Raw genomic sequence first — 16,758 nt, forward strand, 5'->3', positions numbered from 1 at the left:
TTTTTTTTTTAAAAAAGTTATCAAGCTCTTAAAAAATCACCCGATAAATCAGTTAATACGTACTACATATGAAGTACTTGAGGTGACTTGTGGAAACTTTTTTGTCAGCAGAAATTGCTGAGTAATTAAGGTAGATTATCTGTTTTCATTGTATGGAAAAGAGTAGATGAGGGACTGAACGTATTTTGGCTACTTTTCGTTGACTTACGTCAAAAAGTAATGGAATAGTCCAGCCTGGAAGTTATTATGCAATTTTATATATTATCATATTGACAAAGATGTTCCTTGTAGCCTATGATAGATAGATAGAAAGTAAGTAATTGAGATTTTGCTCTCCGACCTATGGTATATTGTGCCCTGTCCTATAACACATATGGTCAGATAGTCACTGTGAACGATTCTAGAGATTGCTGGACGCGATTAGGGTGATGTGATCCCTGTCCACGTAGATGGAACCCACGGCCTTGAGCCTGCTTCCAAACATTTTTGGCAATCTAGGATCAGGTGTGATTGGGAATTTAGGTTTGTCCACCAGTTTCTATATGCGGTGCCTGATAGTTGAGCAAGTCAGGGATTGTTTCTACCGTGACCCACCGTGACCATCGTTGCTATTGGCAAAAAACTAGGCCAGTCGATTTACATAACCTTTAATAAAGTCAAGCCTAAAAGGATAAGGTAGATGTAAACCAAACATCCACTTCGAGCTCCGGGAGTTTCTGGTGTGTCACTGCCGTTGTGTGGCGCTTGGCGTTGCTCTGATGGTACACAATTCCTCTCCTATTGGTCAAAACTAACCAATTCTGGATCATTGCTTACTTCAGACATCATCACAATTCTATCAAGCGTTTTTTGCATTATTTCTTTATTTTTATAGCCAAGCGGTTTTTTGTAACATGTTTTGAATTTGAGCAATCGAAATAGCGCTTACACGATGATCATACCACGTTTTTCATTATTTCATTGATATTATCGACAATTGGTCTGCCAGAGCGAAATCGACAAAACCAAAATTATACATAATTGACTCTCGTCACCTAAGCACTCGCCAGGCAGGATCACTGGTTACTAATATGGAGTCAGCTGGTAGACAGTTTCCCGAGCTGTCACCTCATGACTTTTAAATATCATCAAATCGAGGCGTGAGAGTCACCTAAGCACTGGCTATGCACGGTGTCTGTTTTACTTATATTGGCAGTTAGCTTCTGCTGAAGTCAACTCTTGACTTCCAACTCACATCCGATTTACTTATATAAAGCCTGCTGCCAGCCAGCTTCTCCTGAAGTCACCTTGTGACCAAACACATCACACCAAGGCGCGAGAGTCACCTAAGTACTGGCTAGGCATTGTGCCCGTTTTACTTATATAAGTCAGCTGCCCGCCAGCTTCCCCTGAAGTCACTTTGTGACCAAAACACATCACCTCGCGGCGTTCTGGCCACTTAAACACTGGCCAGGCAAGATGCCTTCTTTACTTATATAAAGCCAGTTGGCTGTCAGCGTCCTCTGAAGTCACCTTGTTATTTTCAAATCAAATTACATCGAGGTGCGAAAGTCATCTAATCACTTATCAGGCACAGCAACTGCTTTTCTTATATAGAGCCAGCTTCCCTGAAGTCAACTTGTGACTTTCAACTCACGTCACAACGAGGCGTAGAGTCACCTAAGCAATGGCCATGCTTGCTTTTTTTTAAAAAGCCAGCTGGTAGTCACTTTCCTCTGAAGCCTCCTTGTGACTTTTGAATTACATCAGATGGAGGCGCGATAGTCACCTAAACACTGGCCAGGCGGATGCCTGCTTTACTTATATAGAATCACTTTACCCTGAACTCACTTTGTGACTTCCAAATCATATCAGATGCAGGTAGTCCAATAAGAACTGACCTGTCGGATGTCTCTTTATATATAGAGTCAGCAGGCAGGCAGCTTCCCCTGAACTCACTTTGTGACTTCCAAATCACATCAGATGAAAACGCGATAGTCACCTAAGCACTGGCCAGGCACAGTGACTGCTTTACTTATATAGGTCAGCTGCCAGCCAGCTATATTTATCAGTTTTGACTACTACACCGTATAGCTGTCATGCAAACTGAACGATTACAATTAATGTGCTTTCCCCAAAGAATCGCTATAATCTCGGAACATATTTTTCAGATCCGACCACTATATCTTAGAGCTGTCTTTCTAACTGACCGACTAGTGTTTTTTTTTTAATTGAATTCCTTTTTTCCAATTGAACTAAAAAAAAAATTAAAAATATTTCAGTAATTTCTCTCTATTTTTGGCAATGAGCACTATCGACGTTTAACGGCAGTGTTGACATACTTTTAAATGCCACTATCTTGTTAAATGCATCACGAAAAGTAGGTAAGACTGGCAAATCGTTCGTGGCTATTCAAGCAATAGCCTTACCAAACCGCGAATAACTTGGCATTGTGGCACAAACAAAAGAGAAATAAGATACTGTTACATGTGCTCTTTCCCTAACTACCGATAAATCTATATTGCTTCACTTTCAGAGTGTAAATTTATAAGCAAAGAGCCTAGAGAATAGCACAAATACTGAGCGAGGCTTAGTGTGATAAATAAGTTATTATATAATTTTGTATATGCAGGTATATACAGTTGCTTACTGTTTATATGCAACAACACAACCAACAATTCCGGCTGGCCAAACTTTTTTCATGTTTTGCCCTCCACACACACATTCCATTAGGGCCCAGTCGATCGTGTGCAGATCACAGCCGTCTGAACTGTAGGTTAACAGAAATATTTTAAAGACATTGCCAAGTCGAAGGCAAGCTGTCGGCGACTACCTAGCATTTGGGGCACATTTTTGCGGCAAAGTCGAGTGTTGGCCAATAAGCAATTGTCTGGCAATGCTGAGAAGATAAACCAGTTGCATGAGAACAACCGAACGCAGCACGATGTGAGGGTGTGAAACCGGGCAAGCGGCAAGCGACAAGGTAGACAACAGAAAAGAAGGGCTGGACGCCATGTTGAGATGACGCGCAACAGAGCAGTGAGCACGAAAAGAGCGCATAGATACATATAAACGTTTTGGCCAACACAGCGCGCGCTTAGCAGCTGGTGGAACGCTGACTTTTGTTTAGCTCAGACACAGAGCGTTCAGTTGTGAAGTGAATGGCGTTTTGGTTAGATCAGCGCTTCGGTTAAAAGGCGTTTGATTTAGTGTCGATGTGGCTTGGAAAGCAAACAAAATAAGATAAACAAGCATTTTCTGTGTTTATATATATATAGAATTATATATATATATTTGTAAATAAGTTTGCGCTTAGTTTTCTGGTGTAATATTTGGCGTGATGCGCAAATCACAGCCACTGCTGCCGATTGAACACAATAGCGCACGTCTAGGGCTACACAGCGCGGAAGGTGGCTCCGAAAGCTACTCTTCCGAATCCACATTTAGCGACTCATACACCGATAGCAGTGATTTGGCCAATTGGGAGGAATATGTAGCCGATGATGGTACGCTGTTCTACGCCGAGTATCTGCCGCAAGCGCGTCGACCGCTACACGAGAAGCGCATTGAGTTTGCGCGCAGCAGCTCGCTGCGCATGGGCAAGAAGACAGCGCGACGACAACAACAACAACAACAACAAGAACAGAAACAAGCAAGTCAACAGCGACAGGCGCAGCAGCCAGCACAGCAGGGCAAAGCGCACGGTAGCAACCGGCAGGCGCCGACAGCTGCACAGACACCCGCGCATGAGCACCGTTTCTCACACATTAGCAAGTCGCACGAAACGCCGTGCTACAAGCAATTGGAATTGGTAATTACGGCAGCGGATCGTTTTCGCTTTGGTCGACGCTCTACCGCCGTCGAGTCGATACTTGGCTTCCGTGTGGTGCCGTTTCCAGACCAGCCGGAGTGCTTAATGGTTGACAGCTTCGTGCATGCCATGCCCACCATGCTGCAACAGCAATACCAACAACAGCAGCAGCAACATCAAACTACACAGTCACCAAGCGAGACCGCGGAAATCGAGCGTGGCGATTGGTTTAAGTCTTTGGATGACATCGAAGTGCGCACCAGCAATGTAGATGAACTGTTGTTGCAGTTCGTTGAACCCACTAAAGTGTGTCTAAAGTTTCAAGGCGCTGCGCGTCAAGCTGACGGCGCTGGCGGTGCAGCGCATGCAAATGGCAACGCGGGCGCTGTGGGTGGCGTGGCTGAACTGCAAAAGGTGGAAAACTTCGCAATGTTTGCGCAAATATTTGAGAAATTGCAACCGCGCGCATTAAACGCAACAGTCGAAACTGATAAGGGCACAACTGCGCAGCCTGTCACAGCTACTGCTGATGTCGCGCCAGATGCCGCTTTGCCATTCGCGCTGCTCATACTGCCGCCTGAGTGTTATCAAAATGATCAATATAAAGACTCTTTGTACTATTATCCCGAAGATGCGCAGACGAATTTTCTTTATAAGGCGCGTGGCAGCTTTCTCACGCTGAACGCTGTGCTCACCGAGGAGCTGCAAACGAAACCGCTCATCTCACGTCTACAGGTCGACAATGTCACCTACTTCGTCTGCTATCGCTCACTCAACGGCCTGCTTGTGCTCTTCGCTTACGCTGCCGCTTATCATTCACAACCGGAGGCTGGTCTGCGCGCCGATGAACTCATCGGTTATATACGTTTCGCCTTTCCCACGCTCAATTTGGAGAACTTCACTAATGGCAATGCAACGACCGCCGCCTTGCGCAGTTTTCTACATCATTTCTGTGGCATACAACGTGTGCGCATATTGCGCGCACATCGCAAACAGCCGGTACTCTTCGAGGAGTTGCTTAAAGAGTCACGTCATATGCCGTTGCCGAAGGAGGCGCAGTTGCGCATATTCGATGCGTTGAGCGAAATGGAGGCCATGGATTATAGAAATTGGAATGATGAGCCATTGAATACGCATCGTGAATTTTTCATACATGGCAGCGCTTTGTACTACGATCATTATTTGCTCGCCTCGCAAATGCCCTTGGAGGTGCGCGCAAGCGTAGAGCTCTTCATGCGCTGTCGCGGCATATTTGAGTTTATCAGCGAGCAGAGCGTGAAGGAGTTGTATGTGTGGGAGGAGGTCGCCTTGCCGCAGGCTACTGGGCGTTATTTTCTCACAATTTGCAGTCGCAGTCATTTGATACTGGCGGTGATACTGAAAATTTTCGATGCGCCCGACTTGTCGCCCGACGACACTGTGCCGCCTTCGCTGTTCTACATCGAAGAAATTCAGGAGACGCTCGATCATCTTATCCAGTGCGGGATTGAATCGTTAGCCATTTTTTGGTCCATATCTAATAAGCGCCCGGAGGTGTTGGATAAAGTTGAACAGCCTGATGATGCCAGCGCCGAGAAGGAGTCACGTAAAATAGAGAATTTCATAAAACAAAAATTCTCCGCTGCCGCATCGGCCGCCACTGGTGGCACTACAACACAGGAGCGCGCCGGCAATCAACGCACACTCGGTTTCGATGAGGAGACGCACCTCTGCTCGTCGCTTGGCGGTTCGTCCATACACAGTCTCACACGAAGTGAAGATGAGTCGAGTCGCAAGCGTCTAACCGCCAGCAGCGTCATAAACGCCACCGCCAGCAATGCCGGCAACAATGAGGACTCCGATAGCGGTGGCTCCGATTGGGATAACTGTGGCGAACAAAATCCCTTACATTATGGCTGCGACTCGGAGCTGCAATCGCCAATGACCGAATCACTGTGGAAAGAAATCAATAATGTTGTGCCGGTTAAAATCTCCGCCGGTTGGAAGAACGCTGTCTTCTATTATGTCTATGTGGACAATACAAATGGTTCGGTGTTTTGTCCGCTTAAAGCGAACTCCGAGTCATTTCCCTTTCTTGCCGAAATGCGTAAAGCTTGCCATACCATACGCGCCGTTTTACAGAATACCAAACATTATCGGCGTCTGTTGGCGCAAGAGAACTCCAAACCGGCCGTTGGCAAAGGTATGCTGGCCATTAAGGAACATGGTATGACAATACAAGTGCGTGAGTTCACGGATGCCACGGCAACTAGCACATCGGATGCGGAGAGTGTTGTTAAGGGACGTTTTGTAGTCGTCGGTCGTTTATTTAACTCGCCGTTGAAGGAGGTTTACATATGTCATAAGCCCGATGTGCCACAAAATATGGTGGAAATGGCTTTCCGTCTGTCATTCTTCTCGGTGGGCTAACAAATGTGGCAATAATAATTTTGCAATATATTTATTGATTTTTGTAAGTATGTATGTGTGTAAGAGATCGCAGTTCTGAATAAATCTATATGGAACTAACAGTGAGAACTAAGTTTTCTTTTCGAGCCTATTTGCCTCATATTTTAGTCTTGATTCTTTTATAAAATGAAGCGTAATACGGCTTTAAGCAGAAAGGTTTTCAGATTAGGAACAATATGCAGATATAGATTAAAAATAAAAACAAACGTTGGTCAGTTTAATAAATAAAATTTATTTTCAATAAATGAGCGGGATTTTTCTTTTCAGTGAGAATTTAGGCCTATAAGCCTCGTAAAAAATTTACGGCAGAGAATGATATTGAGTCATATAGCCACTGCTGTTGACTTTTTAATGGTGGTACTCATTAAAGGTTATGTCTCATGTGCTACCCCAAAGGAAGCTTAAAATTAGATAAAATAAGCGGTTCGTTAGAGCTGAAATGCTGATGAGAGCGGTTGGACAATTACTTAGCTGACCGATCGATGGCGACACTATCGAAAACTACTACTAACAAAAATTTCAGCAGAATCCGACTTACGTATTGCCGCGTTTGCTCACTCCGAATAACAAGCACAAAAGGTGGAATCACCTATCTGAAACTGTTAAGCGAAGCACAGACTCATTTAAACACACAGTAGAGAGCAAGGAAACGTCGAATAATTGGATGCCAGAATCTGCGCCGAAGAAGGCAAACATTGTGCTATCGACTGCAGAAAGCGGTCACAGGACTCTGTTTTGAGGAATTATTGGGCTGATTCATTACTGAGAACCAAAAAATGGTACCCGTTTTGACGAAAACGGTGACGAGTACATATGCTCACACCTTCACTGTCTCCACGGCTAACGTGAAATTAGGACCTGCTCTCCCATTCACCGTAATCTCCAGGTTTGGTGCCGTGCGTCACGGAGCCCTACTTAATAAGCCCACACAGCATATAGTATTTTTTAGACAGAGTGAAGAAAGTAGATGTTGGCGCATCGTTGTGCCAAAGGATGGGTAATCCACGTGGAGGTACCATTTTTGACAGATCACGCGTGAGTCGTGTCAAGCTATCATGCTATTTTTGTTCAGTATTGTTTGGCGTATTATCATGCAAAGACTTAGGCTGACTTTTTCGAGCCAAATTTCGTTCAGCGATAAGACCCATTTCTGGCTCAATAGGTATGTAAATAAACATACCTTGTCGCATTTGAGACGAAGAGCAACCTGAAGAAATCAATAGCTGTCATTTCTTTCGGAAAAAACAACGGTTTGGTGTGCTTTGTGGGCCGGTGAAATCATTGGGCAAAATTTTTACTGAACCGTCAATGTCGACCGTTGTCACGCCATAATAACCGACTCACATATGGAATCAATCAATTTATTAAGAGAAAACTTCGGTGAGCAGATAATTTCACGTTTTGGGTCGATCTATTAGCCACCAAGATATCACAACGTGCCACTTTTTCTTGTGGGGTTATGTTAAGTCTTAAGTTTATGCGGACAATCTCACTTCCATTCAGGTCTTGTAGCAAAACATCACATGTCATTCGCCAGTTACCAGTTCGAATGAGTCATCGAAAACGTATGGACCATCTGAGACGTAGCCGCGGCCAACGTTTGAAAGAGATAATCTTCAAATAATAAATGAAAAATTATTTTCTCTCGAAAGATAATAATCATTCGCCTTTAAATCTGCGGTCTCTGCGTTTTTTCTTTAAAAAAGGAACCTCGAAATGGAACACGCTTTATATGAAGCTCCAAGTATAAGGAGGACATAGGAGACAATTAATCATAATTTTTCTAATTTTTGTTTTTCTTTTGTAGGCTTAGTACTTATGAGACCGCCCATGTGTGTTAATTACTAGAAGGTGATAGAATATCTGTCCACAAATGCCGGCACTTGTCTTAATTGGAATTATGCTCCTCAAGAGGGTCACTAAATTACTTGAAAAATATTTCACGAACTCTCAAGAATATTGTTTCCTTACCAAATAAATATATATACAGTTGTATGCATACTTTTACAATAAATATGAAGCATGTGAAATTCCGTTGACATTCGCTCATTCCTCAACTCATTAAATAAAATGTTTGGACTATTTTTAACGTTAAGCATAAATCACGGAGACAGGCCTAAAATATCAGCGACATGTTTACGGGTCTGCCTGTTGAATTGTTGTGGGTGGCAGCGTGTATATACAGACAACTGTACATACATATGTATACGTGTGTGTATATATACATATACAGATGTTGAGGATGACGGATGAAATCTCGGAGATTTTAGTGTTTAATCGGAAAGCGACGTGTGAGAAGGTGACAAACCGCAGACGGCTGAATGCGGCAAAAATGCCACACATACATACATATATACAAATTATGGATATTTATAAATATTAAAAAAAATTATTTGATTTTCTACTGCCGGCATTGAGAAATGCATGAAATGAAGTGGTGAAATGCAGAAAACCGTTAAAGTGCTGCAAACTAATGTTATGTTTATTGAGATTAACGGCATTTATCAACGGAAAACAATCAGTAACAATAAATTAAGTGATCAAGAAAGTGCGAAATACGTGATCAAGTGTTGAGATTGATAAGCGAAGTCAAGAAAAATTAAAGGAATAAATAAATAAATAAAAATATTCCTCAAGTTTTCGCATCAATCAGAAGCAAAGTTTAACTAATCTTTTGGATCATGTATATTTCAGGGGTTAGACCAGTCTAGTTTATTTTCAAAATTATATTTTTTGTGCTCGTTAGATTTACCATAAGAACTTTAAATTTCCAGAAGCTGCACTTTTCAGATCGGGGGACCATGGTACTCGAAGGCTTACTCCCGTATACACTTGGGATTTTAGCTGTAGTTTTTTATACATAAACTGTAGATAGACATAAATAAACAGCATGATGAGCTGAGTCGATTCAGCCAAGTTCGCTTGCCCGTCTATCTGTCTGTCTGTCTCTTTATATACGCGAACGAGTCCGGCACTTTTTCAGCTACCGAGCTGAACTTTTACAAATCTTCATTTCTCGTCAAGAAGCTGCTTATTTGTTGAAACCGCTGATATCTAACTACTAGAGCTTTCAAACAAGTTTCTCGATCAAACTCAAGTTCTTTTATATAATAAATAAGTGCTTAGAAGCATTGAAAAGAGGCGTCTACTTTTGATCTAAAGACGATGTTACCAAGCAAATTTACTTAGAATAGGGATTCAAAGTCTTACTGGGCAGCGAAGGCAATGTGAAGGCGCCATCTTTGAGGATTGAGGAGGAGTTTAGTGAGACCACATATCAAAATGTCAGTGTCCATGAGCAGATGTCCAAGCATTTTTCATGCTGAGGTCCATGCCAGAGATCATTTAGGTCATTCTAGAGAAAAACTATCACGGGCAACGAAACGTCATTCTCAGTGATAGTCAAATAGCACTTCAGTCAATCTCGTTCGTTGAAATTAAATCAACTATGGTACTGCAGTCCAAAATGTTTAACAGTCCAGAAAACCTGGGCATAGAGGCATGAAAGGAAATGAGTTTGCCGATCTCCTGGCGAAGAAGCACCGACAAACAGTCCGATAGGACCGGTAGCGTACTGCACTGTGGCTTCTACTAGAGGATCAACAGAAAGGGAAACGGATCAGTGGGCTCCCACACATTACTAGAGGATCTACGAAAAGAGGAACGGACAAAAAAAAAAAAATTTACTGGCAACAAGTGTAAGGAGTTCCACAGGCGAAAGGTGTTTTTGGAACGTTTGCTACAAAACAGTTTAAGAAACTAAACGCTCTTTCCATTAACATATTAAGGCAGGTTGCGGGATTTTAAGCAGTTCATTGCAGGCTACGGATTAGTGGACTGAGCCATGGATCTGTGACTAAATAGTAAAGATACCAGAGCTTATAATTCTGGTTTGCCTGCTGGAGTAGCAGTCAGGCTAACGGGCAATCCGGTGAAAGAACATATTACAACCAATAACGCAAGAGCTTTACTACATATGCCCTTTTGATTTGACTGGATTATGCGTTCTGATAACTGTAGAGGGCACAATAGATCACAGGCTGCAGAGCATTCCTCAAATTTTAATCCATCTATCTGACTAAGGGACATTTGGCATAGGTTATTGTTAGAGGCAGTTATATGGAAAAATTTTTATTTGACATAATCTTGGGAAAAACTAAAAGGTAGCTACTTTTATGTAGATTAAAATTCCGCTTCTTGTTTTTTTTCAGTTGGCAGAAGCTTCTAGAATTACCATTCCCCGTCGAGTCCCTCATAAAACAAACTTTTTTCGAAGAAAAAATTATTAATATAAATTATTAATATAATTTTTAATTTAATATAATTTTTTTTTAATAAACTCAAAAATATTTTTCATAGAACCTGTAAGCGTTAATTCAATGCCTTTGTTTCTACTCCCAGCATAAATTGTCAAAGTTATACGGTTTTTCAGCGCTCTAGACTGGCCTAACCCCTTAACTCAACGCAAAGCTCTCACGATAACTGTAATTGTTAGTAGGATTAGAAATCATATAAAAATATAAATAAGAAGCAATAGCAACATATTTTATATAAAGAAAGTGCTTGAACACAGACACACACACACACACATACAAACAAACAAACATTGTTTATGTCGGCGTCATCATGATAAGTGTTGTAAAATATGCCCGTTTATTATTATTGCCATGGCTATTATTTATGGCCAGCAATTGTATTGTCGACTTTGTCGTTGCAATCGGGACGCCAATAAGTCAGCGACAACAACAACTACAACAACAGGAAGCACTATTTGCGCCACAACAGCAGCAGGAACAGCAACAACAGCCACTGCAACAACAAGAGTGGTATCATCAGCAAAACCAACGGCTACAACAACAACAGTCATATAAGCCCGCTATAGCGCTATCAGCACCCACAACTGCTACCAGCGCCCAGCTGCCACCTGAAGCGGCCAAAACAACAGCAGCGGACAATTTTACAACCACAAATGGAGTAGGTAAACGGAGCTGAGACGCATTAGCACGTAATATGAAGGTCGAAATTAAATTATGGGCGAGACAATGCAATCAATTTAGGTTCTCATTAACCGTACAATTTTTTGTTGTTTCGAGTTTTTGTGTGCTCTCATAATTTACGGGTACTGGTGGGAGTAATTCGACGGTAAAAATATATGTGGTATTACGTTCACTTTGTTGTTCGCTACTTTTCCAGATAATTTTGATAATTTTTTGCAAAATAGTAGGCGAAATATATTATTATATGCGCCTCGATTTCAACCCCAAAACCGTTACTTCTGGGAGTGTGTTTTAAGTGATGAAACACATCAATACTGATGACACTTAGATTTCGTCAGCAGCTGGACCAAACTTTTTCCGCTCTTTATGTTGTATTTTAGAAGAGTTGGCTGAAAACATTTTTACTTATCAGGAAAACTCTCGAAGAAATTTAAGCATCAGTCAGCAGGTGTAAAAAACATAGCGATTATACACATATTAGAAAAAAAACCAGGCACACAGTTTAATATTTTGATATTTTGACCATATCGACAACTTCGCTTCGCGGCAGTAAACCGATTTGTTCAGTTATCAACAATATACTAAGGGTTCATCCATAAAAAGCTCATACACTCCTTATTCGTTTAAAGCCTCAGAAAATCCATATTCCATACATTATAAATCCTTTAAAGCCTTCGAAAATGTGACAAGACAAATAGCGGAAGCCAACCGCAACTTAATTCGTTTATGCAGAATTTGAATCGTCTTATCGCATCTGTGCGAATCAGTAACGCTTATCTTTAAGCATAATGATCTTTTCGTAAGCTTTATTTGGTTAATATCCGTGGTTTTCGTGTACTTTCCATAGAAATTAAATTTTTTTGTGGCCGCAACTCCTGCAACCTTGTTGCGCTCTTAAACCGATTACTCGGAGTATTGACTGCTGCCCCTCACATAAAGTTACTCAGATCAGCATCTTGAAAAGTCCCGAAAGAGATCATAAGAAAAATTGTGGGAAACAATCCTAACCTTTCGGACTTATTGGCAGAAATAACAGATTGTTTGGACGTACAGTCATTCAACTAAAAACCATTTTGGAGTAAAAAGTAGTTTCCCAGGGGATTTTTTTGTTGACGAATAAACTTAATAAAAAAAAAATAGTTTAAAGGTTTTGAGGAAGGAAAAATCATTCCAAAGGCTATTTAGGACTTATCTTCCGAAAATTATAGTCCTCATAAATAATTTTCAAAAGTCCGGAAGTACGCTGGGTACCTTGATATGCGTCAATACCCGCTGTTTAATTATTATTTCAAATAAAAAATGTGTTGTTTATAGGTTATATGAACGAAACTGTGGGCTATGAAGAAGAAAACGAGAGCGTGGACGATGCAAAGTTGCCAAGCGAAATACAAAAGGCTGTATGTACAGTGACCGCCGGTGAGGTGCGCGCAAGCGCTGAGGCAGTCACAACGAAGAAGCTTAAAGGAGTTTGTGGATCAGGTATATATTACCAAACTTTGAGTAATATAGTTTTTGAAACTAAAATTCTCTAACCGTAAATTGAATTGATAACAATTATTTGCAGCCGAATTGAAGCTGGCTTTTAGTGATTTGGAAGCTAAGCTCTACAAAGAGTTGCAAGACATAAAAATTTTATTGCAACACATAGCGCAGCAGCAAGGCATTAACATGCCACAGTTGGTGCCGCCACCAATGACCTTCGCAACAGCAACAATTACACCGCCTGCTGTGTCACAAGCACAACAACCAACCAGCATACCGATAACACCATATGCAGCCGCGACATCAGCTACAACGTTACCAACTACGCAAACAGCAACAACAACATATGCGCAACAACATAAACCACCGCAGCGTATCAAACCCACAACAGCCAATAAACCGAAATTCCAACCGATTGTGGAGCCCAAAGATAATGCTGTGGACACATCTTCCGCCGAAGTTAGCTACGAATATGAGGAGTCCTCAGCGGCCATGGAAGTTGAAGATGTTTTGCCTAAAAAATTGAAGCAATTGAAATCGTTTCACACTAGGAGTCAAGCCACGCCGATATCTGGTGAATTATTGCAAGAAGTGCGGAAGTTCAATAACACAATGCTAAGCGATCGCGAGCTCAAGGTGTTCACCTACTATTGGAAGCTGGAGAATTTTACCGAACGCATTGAGAGCGGCAGTAGTTCGGTGGTGGAGAGTCCGGTGTTTTCGATTAAAGGTAAATGATATTAAATGTACCACGAAGCTTGTAAGCCCCTGAAGGAAAAAAAACTTTTTTATTTGCTGAGGTATTTTTATGAAATTTTACAGTGTCCGAATATATTCTTCAGATCGGACCACTATAGCATATATCTGCCATACAAACTGAACGTTCGAATATCTGCTTTTGTATGCAAAACTATTTTATTTACCAAGGTATTTTTACAAAATTTGACATTCACTGAGAGGGAGTCGGTGAAGGTGTTAATGGATGCACTGTGAATGGCGGTCAGTGCATGTCTGAAGTTTGTTGCAATCCGAAGTCTGGTTGTCGTTTATATCGTCGACGAAGTTGAGGAAGAAATTCTTGATGCTCTTGGAGGCGGTTCCGCTACAAGCAGGTGACTGCAGGAATGATTTCTACGAAAACACTCTAGGAAAAACTGCTGGGAGAGGAGTTCATTATGTTCCTTAACTGGGAGCATGCGGATTTCGCTATAGAGATGTTCGATGAAAGACATTAAGAGGCATCCCGTTGTAGTCCGGAGTGCAGTTTCTGATAAGTCTGTAGCTTTCTCGTCTGCGTTTCACTGCATCCAAGCGACTATATTGATGCGGCGTAGTGAAGAACCGACCGGCCGATTGCCTTTTATGTTGTCAGCAATGTTTCTTTGTCTTTTCCTCATGTGCTGCCGGTTAGGGACTTGAGGATTTTATTGCGGCTTTATACTTTGGCAATAACCGCGACGTGCGAGGGGTGAAGGAGCACAGACTGTCGAATGTCACACCTAAAATCTTAGTGTTATTGGCGATCAGAATTTTTACGCCATCGACGGTAATATTAAAGTCAAGACTGTACTCCATCGTCTAGTAAGTGTGGATTTAGTGGAGGAGATTATTAGGTTTCGTGCAGCGAGGAAGGTCGGAGAGATAACCCAACGCTAAATGCTGTGGTGATGCTGTGCACTTTTCACAAGGTCGGGAGTAGCAAAGTCTCAATTGTCTTCACTACTGGGGTGAGGAGATTTATCGGACGAATTCCCAGGTGTCAATGGTGACACCACTCTTCCGATTTTCTGTAAAGGTTATTTTAGTATCGATACAGCACAAGTTAGCGTTTTTTATTATTTCCACACTTAAAAATATATTTTTTCACACAGGGTTTTATTACATTCGAAAATTTCGTTTCAATAGGCAAACCATTGCATCTCATAGCCTACTTCCAACACTTACACCGTGATTTTCTCTACCTACAATTGACGCAGGCGCTTAAAAAATCCAACAATCGGAATAATATCTTTATCGACATGGGTGGATTATTCAAGGAAATTGCGAATGACAAAATCAGCTTTAAGCATAAAATATCGGTGCTCAATCAGGTATGTGAATAATGGGTTACAACTAAGATTTAAAAAATATTCATTTAAAAATAATACTACTCAACAAATCTGAAGGAAAAATTACGGGACTGATTACAAATTTGGGTTCAAAAATTGTCCATCATACACAGCTATTTTTTTCATTTTAGTGATATGGTGATGGTTTGACCACAACACCTCTTGACTACAATATAAAAAATTCCACGTGTTAAGAAATTTTTGCTATCATTTTCGGTCTTAGCGACCCAATTTTGGGACTTAGAAATAAATTTTCAATTTCTAACTTCGGAACTGAGAAATATATTTAGAAATTCCTAAATTTGGGATAAAGAATAAAAAATTTTATATTCCGGGTTTTTTGAAAATTGTTTAATAATTTAACAAAATATTCAACTTTGAATTCCAATTTTGGAAAATACTTGTATTGCAACCATCATGATTTTTAAATTCAATAATTTTAGAATATTAATTATATTTTCAACTTTTATTTTCTATTTTGGGATTAGGAATTAAATTTTTAAACTTCCAATTTCGATAATAAGTACTAAATTGTAATACTTTCAACTTTGGGATTAAGGATAAAATTTGTAGATGTTTTTAATATTTTATAATTTTTGAAAATATGAAAAAAAATTAAAATTTAACTAATTCTAAAACAAATTTTCAGTTAAATCTAAAGATGTTGGATTACAACTTTTCAAATTTGGGAGCCAATTTTGGAAAACACTTGTATTGTAACCAGGGTTGAGATTTTTGAAGTCAAAAATTTTGGATTTTAAATTATATGCATTTTTTCATTTGCAGTTTTGAGGTTAAGAATTAAATTTTCAGATGTTTTTTATATCTTGTATTTCTTGAAAATAAAAAAAATAAACATTTAATATTTTAACTAAATTTAAATTAAATTTTTAATTAATCTCAAATATTTTCGAAAAAAGCTGTATTGTAACCAGAGTATTTTGCAATTATTTCAAATTTTGGGACAATTGTGCAAACAGGGTGGAGATTTTTGAATTAAAAAATGTTTAATTATAAAATACATTTCAGAATTAAATTTTCCAATTCCGAAACTTAGTACTAAATTTTGAAATTTCAAACTTTGAGATTAATAATTAAATTTTCAGAGTTTTTATATATTTTGTATATCTTGAAAAAAAAGAAAATAAATGTTTAATATTTTAACTAAATTTAAATAAAATTTTTAATTAATCCCAAACATCTTGAACTGTCTCTTATACACATCTAGATGTGTATAAGAGACAGAATAACCGATTTAAAAAAAAAGTTGTATTATTACCAGGGTGAAAAATTTTTAAATTAGTTTTTGCCAATTTTGGTATAAAGAATTAAGTTTTCTAATTATTTGATTTATTTTTTGAAAATATAAAAAAACATTTAATATGCTGGACAAATATTTTTTTTAATTAATTAAATTTCGGTAATTGTCATACATTTATGTATCTCATTTCATTTTCACAGCACAATCAACGCTCAAAGGATTTAATTTCACAAGAAATACACAATCTTGAGTCCGGCTTTCTCATACCGAGCAGCGCGCTACTCAACAGTCCATTTATCAAAAACGATTCGCTGTTAATACAAATTTTTCTTTATTTATAACTGCATTCTTGCTAAGTTTATATAATTTTGCACTAATTAAATATGTATGTATATGTGTATAATTTAGTAAAACGTTTGTTGTCTAATTTTGGAATTTAATAAATTTTTTTACGACTTTTGATTGATAACTTGATGAAAACTTGCATTTTACTTACTTATTAATTTATTAAGTTTAATTATAACAAGCGGACTTGCGGTACATAGACATTCAACAGGTGTAAAAAATTTGTGAAAGCAATAGTTGCTTAATAAATGTGTGTTTTTTATACAAATAGTTTTAAATAGCACAAAATCAAAAAAAATAAATAAAAAAATAAAAAAAAAATAATTA

General features: G+C 39.5%; 2 protein-coding genes across 3 annotated transcripts; both read left to right on the plus strand.

The window, feature by feature from the left end:
- Positions 1-3,141: 3,141 nt before the first annotated feature.
- LOC108966714 (protein inturned) lies at positions 3,142-6,304 on the plus strand. Its single transcript, XM_018929740.1, has one exon. It carries the CDS (start codon positions 3,320-3,322, stop codon positions 6,197-6,199), a length of 2,880 nt encoding a protein of 959 aa, XP_018785285.1. The 5' UTR covers positions 3,142-3,319; the 3' UTR covers positions 6,200-6,304.
- Positions 6,305-10,826: 4,522 nt separating this feature from the next.
- LOC108966789 (mediator of RNA polymerase II transcription subunit 15) lies at positions 10,827-16,716 on the plus strand. 2 transcript variants are annotated; one of them, XM_018929850.1, is made up of 5 exons: positions 10,827-11,216; positions 12,550-12,714; positions 12,800-13,447; positions 14,623-14,807; positions 16,287-16,716. In XM_018929850.1, the coding sequence occupies exons 1-5, from the start codon at positions 10,865-10,867 to the stop codon at positions 16,425-16,427; spliced, it is 1,491 nt and encodes a 496-aa protein (XP_018785395.1). In that variant the 5' UTR covers positions 10,827-10,864; the 3' UTR covers positions 16,428-16,716. The 2 variants fall into 2 exon arrangements, with proteins under 2 accessions (XP_018785395.1, XP_018785396.1); XM_018929851.1 differs by having other exon boundaries at positions 11,187-11,212.
- Positions 16,717-16,758: the final 42 nt, after the last annotated feature.

The sequence above is a fragment of the Bactrocera latifrons genome, unplaced genomic scaffold (genome assembly GCF_001853355.1).
Source record: "Bactrocera latifrons isolate USDA-ARS-PBARC rearing strain unplaced genomic scaffold, ASM185335v1 scaffold_17, whole genome shotgun sequence".
NCBI lineage: Eukaryota > Metazoa > Arthropoda > Insecta > Diptera > Tephritidae > Bactrocera > Bactrocera latifrons.